We start from the raw sequence: 5,764 nt of genomic DNA, 5'->3' as shown, positions 1-5,764 counted from the left end.
AATATGCCTGTAGTTGAAGCGGATTAGAGAGGTGACCATTCGTGATAAATAGATTTCAACGAATAAAAATGAGATAATTAAAAAATAATAATATTTTTAAATGAAAATATCGAAAAATTTAAAACGAGAGAGTTGAGAGAAGGATGTAAATGAAAAAAATGATATTTATGGGTATTTATAGGGTAAAAAAATTACAGTTGGTATATTTAAATTTTTTTATCGTTGGCACGACAACATTAAAAAAATCGTCACTTTTTTATCGTTAAGGGAATGTGCGTCAAGCTAGACAAGCTTTTCTGATACATGTACAAAAAGCTCACCCGACTAGATGTGCTTTCCATTTAAATCAACATTTTCCGTAATTAAATTTAAAATTAACCTAAATGTCTAATTAATTAAAAAAAACCACCTAGTCACCTTATTTTGCCCAAAGCCCATAACCCTAATTAATTAAAAAAAAAGGGCATATATGCCAATTAGCCTAATTTCTTCCACGTTGTACTGACAACAAATTCATAACTTAAAAAAGAACGAAAAAGATTGGAAAACACATTATTTATCAGTGTTATAATATTATCTCTTTATCCTTCTTTTCATCTCTTTTCTTCATTTTTGCCTTTCAGATGCAAATAAAAAGAACGGCGATTTCGAATTTAAAATGCCCACTCTCTCTGAATACCCGAATTCCTCGGCACGCTTGTTGGCGGACAGCGTGGAGGCGGAGCGGCGGCTGCGTGAGGCTGAGGACCGATTGATGGAAGCAATACAGGAGCTCCAGAGGCGTCAGAGGACGGCGGCGAGTGGCGACGACTCGCCCTGCGACCATGCTGATGACTCCTGCGTGGCCAATGCCATTGGTAATCTTTGCCAAAGCTTTCTCCTTTCTTATGGCGTTAGAGTAGGTATCGGAATTCTTCTTCGCGCTTTCAAGCTCGCCAGACGACAGTCTTATTCTTCGCTTCTTGATCTCAAGGTTTGGTTTTAACCAATCAAACGGAGTCTTATGAGCTAACATAACTGAACTCACTTTTTTTTTCAAAAAAAAAAAAGTGGCTAATGAGATTAAATGATAGTTTTACAGAACTGCTGTGATTTTGAGTTTTACTGTATGGCTTTGCTAGGAATTATTACGTAAGAATATGCAGAATTTTGATACTAACCTAACGTTTGAATGTCTAAATTTGTTCACCAGCAACTTGTCTCCGAGAAAGATTTGATGGTGAGAGAGGAAGCATGCCGCGTTGGTTTACTTTTTGGTGGTTTCACAGGATCATACCATGCGCTTAGATGTTTACTAAGAAAACTGAGAAAGAAAGAGACACCAGTGAACGCGTATGCTTGCTATATATAGCTTTAATTTGGCTTTTTTGTTTTGTATTGTTTTGTTTTTAAATGGTTGATTCCCATGAGATGCATGTCTAATTTTGGTTTATGATAAATGATTATTTGAATATTTGAAAACTTTTTATGTATGCTAGTGCATATTCAAATCGTTGACATTGTTTAAGGTTGTGATGGAACAGAATTTTAGCAGGTTCAATTGCGGGGTTATCCATTTTGGCTTTGGATGATTCAAGCCGAAGACGTACACTTGCACTGTATCTTCTAGCTAGAGTAGCACAGGTACATGAATGCACTTTTAAATAGTAAATTTGTAAAGCTATTTGGTATAATAGATATGAGTTCTCTGATTTGCAGTCAAATATTTTGCTTTACTCTTCAGTGTGCTTACAATTCTGCAAAGTCAAAAAATAAGTTTCACTTTTGGGGAAGTCATTGGAGGCATGGTGATTCTCTGCTCTTTTCTTTAGCTTGTGCCCAGGTAATGCCAACTTCAACTTGATATTTGTGTCTAGATACTTACTTTATATCTTCGGATGAGTCATCTTATCTATGCACATCAACTGATGATAGTTTGGTGAGCTAAAGGTGTCAAAGAGAAGCTTAGGCTAAATTTTAGGTACTGCACAATTTGACTTTTTTACATTTGATGTTCTGGAAATGTTTCAAATCATAATATGTTTCTATGAGATTGTGAATTTGACCTCCAAATGAATTTTCGTCTGGCTACATTTCTTTCTAAAAGTTAATATGTATTCATGGTTGCTATTGTCTTACAAATAGGTGTTTGCTTCCGATGTTAACAAATGATTGGTAATTTCTAGTGGTTTTGTATCTACTTTTCACTTTCTAGGGTTAGGTTGATGCTTTTCTTATCATCTGTGTTTGTTTTCACTTCTCCCGTTTTATTGAGTTGATTTTTATACCAGGTTATGTATGCCTTTGTGATGCGTCCTGAAAGCTTGCCAAAAGCATATCAAGATTTTATCCAGAAGACTGGTCCTGTTGCAGCTCCTGTATACAAGGCTGTAAGGGAAAACTGTAGAGGTGCTCCAGTGAATGTTGCATCTATATCAGCCTACTTATCTAGTCGAGGGAAGGCCAATAATGTGAAGTTGGAAGAGTTCCCATCTATTATTCCTTGTTCTATTATTCATCCCGACACAAATTCTTGTCTATCGCACAATGCTAAGGCTGCATCAGCTACATTCAGGAAAACGTTTCCTCTGTACTTCTCTTTGACATTTGTGCCATTTGTTGTTCTGCACCTACAAAAGGTACGTCTTGTATAACATATTGGTTTTCCTTTCTGCATGTGTCCGGTGGGGCCTTGGAGTTGGTTTGCTTTCGAACTTTCCTATCATATGCTTCTGTTTATTCTTTATATGAAAAAAAGCAAACTAGACCATCATACTCTTGATGCATTTTGAGCGCTATAATAGATTGGCATAGGTCTGCCTTTTTGCATTTAAATACTCTCTTGAAGAATGGAATTGTCAATCTGGTTTAGTAAATTTCGAGGTTTAGTAAAATACCACTTTAGTAATGCTGCGTGGGTGTATTGAGGATGATGGATTTTATTTTAATCTGCTTGTAGTAGAGTAAAACCACTTATCCCTTGCAAAGCAAAATAATCAATTTGATGATTTTATTCTTTTGTAAATGAGAATTTCTTGTAGTTGACAACGGAACTTCAGTTTGAAATTGATCCTCTTTTTGTTTTTTGGAATTTTATGATGTCCCTTTAGTTTTTGGATACCCCTTCTCGTACCTGTTGGCTTGCTGTTAAAGGTTCTGTTCGATCAACAACTTTCTTGTCTGCATTTGTTGGAATTTTTCAGGTAGCTTGTTTCTCATTTCTCAATAACTTTTACCTGTTGTTAAAATCAGTAAGAATATGTTCTTGAATATTTTTCTTGTGCAATTCAAGGCGGTTATATGCATGCACAGAAAGATTGCATCAAAAGACCACAAGCTGGTATATTGGGTCGCTGGTGGTTTATCAGCTCTTTCTGTATTACTGGAGAAAAAAGCTAGACGCAGTGAGCTTGCTCTATATGTTCTTCCTCGAGCTGGGGAATCATTGTGGTATATTTTGGTTAACAGGAAGCTACTTCCTGATGTTAAAAATGCCGAGGTATGTTAGAACTCTGGCTCTTAAATATTATTATTATTTTTTTTCTTATGAGAGCATCTTTGTGGCCATGGTTTGAAATTGATAACCAACTTTGTTATTGAGAATATTGGGTCAAGGCACATTTAGTTTGGATCCTTATTGCAAAAAGTCATGAATTAGGTGGCTAATAATATAATGTATTATATTTACACTGTTTATGCATGCTGAGTGCTACTGTGAATCTGTGAATTGTCCGAATGTTGAGCATCTATGCTATTAACGGAATTAAGTCTTTTCTTAAAATGTTCATTCCTGAGTTGAAGCTTCCAAACTGTCGCAGGTTGCCTTATTTTGTGCATGCATGGGAGGGATCATGTACTACCTAGAATATGAGCCAGATACCATGGCCCCTTTCCTTCGGGGATTAATCCGTCGCTTCCTGGCAAGCAGAATAAGCAATCCTGGCCCGTCAGTTAATCAGACAACTTCCTATACCTACTTACAGACTCCTGATGCCGTTAAGAAGCCAAAAATACAGGAAAACCCAGAGATAGAAACTTCAACTCCAAAACAATACAACCTTGAATCTATACCAGGGCTCTAAGCAGGTTTTTGTTGATAACCACTGAAATTTCAATGAACCACACCCATTCTTTCCGTTGCACCTTCTTGCTAACCATATTAGTAAAACTATTACATCGATGAGGACTATATCCAAGTAACGGAGAACACACGAAAGTTTTTCAATATTATTTTCAAGCACTAAAATGAAACCTCAACTGTTGCAACATGATGTGGACTTCGGTACTGTTAAATGGTGATTATTGTAAAGCTTGAGCAAAGGATGTGCCTTTTGACCCCCCTGTAAATAATTTCAGTTGCAGTCTATTATCGGCTTCATCTTGCTTAACAATCTATATTATTCCACATTTTTTTTATTAAAAGCGGCCTGATTTTACTTCTAGGTAACTTTCGTCTTTGCGACCAAAAAAATATACTTTTTAAGTATTTGATTGTGGCAAAAAAAATTTAAGTATTAAAGTGAAGGAGCTGTAGAAATTGAAATAATGTATTAAAAATTGTCAAATTGTCTTATTTGTCACATTGTTGAAATTAAAATTTTTTAATATTGAAATTTTAAATTTTAAAATATCAAAATCAAATAAATAAATTGATGAAAAATTTTTTATACCTTGGTAATGTTAATCGATTTGTTAATGTAATATTGAAATTAATTAAATTAATTTCTTACTAAATTTTAAAAATTTATTTCATGTTTTCAGATTATTTTTAATGAAATTAACTTAACAACTTATATTTAATAATTGTCTATAAAATTTAATTTTTTTAATTATATAATCTCGAATTTTTTATACTAAGTTAAAAGTAAAGAAAAAACATTGCAATCAATTAAATTAATTGATTGTTCTTCATTTGAGTGAAAAAGTAATAAAAAAAATTTGGGTTTGTTTGGCATGAAGAAAAAATTAATTAATTAAATTAATTGTAAGGATTTTTCTTTACTTTTAGCTTAGTTTGAAAGAATCATGATAATATAATAAAAAATTTGGGCTTTAAAAATAATTATTAAAGATGATTTATTTGAGTTGATTTTAATTTGAAACATAAAGGAAATTTTAAATTTAGAAGGAGATTAAATTAATTAATTTAATTAGTTTCAATATTAGAGTAACAAATTGGTCGAAACTATTAAGGGATAAAAAAAATTCAATAATTTATCTAATTGATTTTGATGTTTTGAAAATTAAGATCTCGATATTGAAAAAAAAAAGAAATTTGGAACATTCAGAAAAGGGATAAACCAATACAATTTCCCAATTTTTAAAGCATGATTGTAGTCTCTACCGCCTTTTCATTCTAATTGTTAAATGATTTTTTTTCTTTTTTCTTTTTACCTCGATAATACATAAAAAAGGACATATTGTGGGTGATCAAGATGAAAGCAACCTAAAAATTGGGTGAAAAAAATGAAAATGTGAATATGATGTGACGTCTACAGTTAATCGCCGTTAGAGATTTAATGATTGGGCAACCAAAATGAAAGTGCCTTAAAAGTTGAGTAACGAAATTGGAAGAATTTCGTTTTGAGTAACTAAAATAAAAGCGCTTTAAAAATTGAGTGACCGACTAAATAGTTTACCCAAAATAAATATTGTTAAAAGTTACACCCAACACTTTCGATGAATCAAATTGTGACAATTTATTTTGTTTTTCTTTCTCCTCTCTTTTCTAATTTTTTAGGGTAAACTACACCATCAGTCATCCAACTTTGGGGTAGCTGACAAA

General features: G+C 33.1%; 1 protein-coding gene across 1 annotated transcript; it reads left to right on the top strand.

Moving 5' to 3' along the window:
• Positions 1-495: 495 nt before the first annotated feature.
• On the top strand, positions 496-4,426 carry LOC107952342 (uncharacterized). Its single transcript, XM_016887606.2, has 8 exons — positions 496-973; positions 1,193-1,332; positions 1,524-1,623; positions 1,724-1,822; positions 2,271-2,618; positions 3,090-3,182; positions 3,272-3,478; positions 3,798-4,426. Exons 1-8 carry the CDS (start codon positions 659-661, stop codon positions 4,059-4,061), a joined length of 1,566 nt encoding a protein of 521 aa, XP_016743095.2. The 5' UTR covers positions 496-658; the 3' UTR covers positions 4,062-4,426.
• Positions 4,427-5,764: the final 1,338 nt, after the last annotated feature.

The sequence above is a fragment of the Gossypium hirsutum genome, chromosome A03 (assembly GCF_007990345.1).
Source record: "Gossypium hirsutum isolate 1008001.06 chromosome A03, Gossypium_hirsutum_v2.1, whole genome shotgun sequence".
In the NCBI taxonomy this organism is placed as follows: domain Eukaryota; kingdom Viridiplantae; phylum Streptophyta; class Magnoliopsida; order Malvales; family Malvaceae; genus Gossypium; species Gossypium hirsutum.
Note: the sequence above shows the minus strand (reverse complement) of the source record. Positions and strands in the feature narration are given on the sequence as shown.

What these genes read in the sequence shown, in the direction of transcription:
- LOC107952342 (XM_016887606.2), top strand. Translation starts at nt 659, where the DNA reads ATGCCCACTCTCTCTGAATACCCGAATTCCTCGGCACGCTTGTTGGCG. An exon ending in AAAGAGACACCAGTGAACGC is followed by an intron (nt 1,333 to 1,523) that starts GTATGCTTGCTA and finishes GTGATGGAACAG; the next exon opens with AATTTTAGCAGGTTCAATTG. An exon ending in CTGATGTTAAAAATGCCGAG is followed by an intron (nt 3,479 to 3,797) that starts GTATGTTAGAAC and finishes AAACTGTCGCAG; the next exon opens with GTTGCCTTATTTTGTGCATG.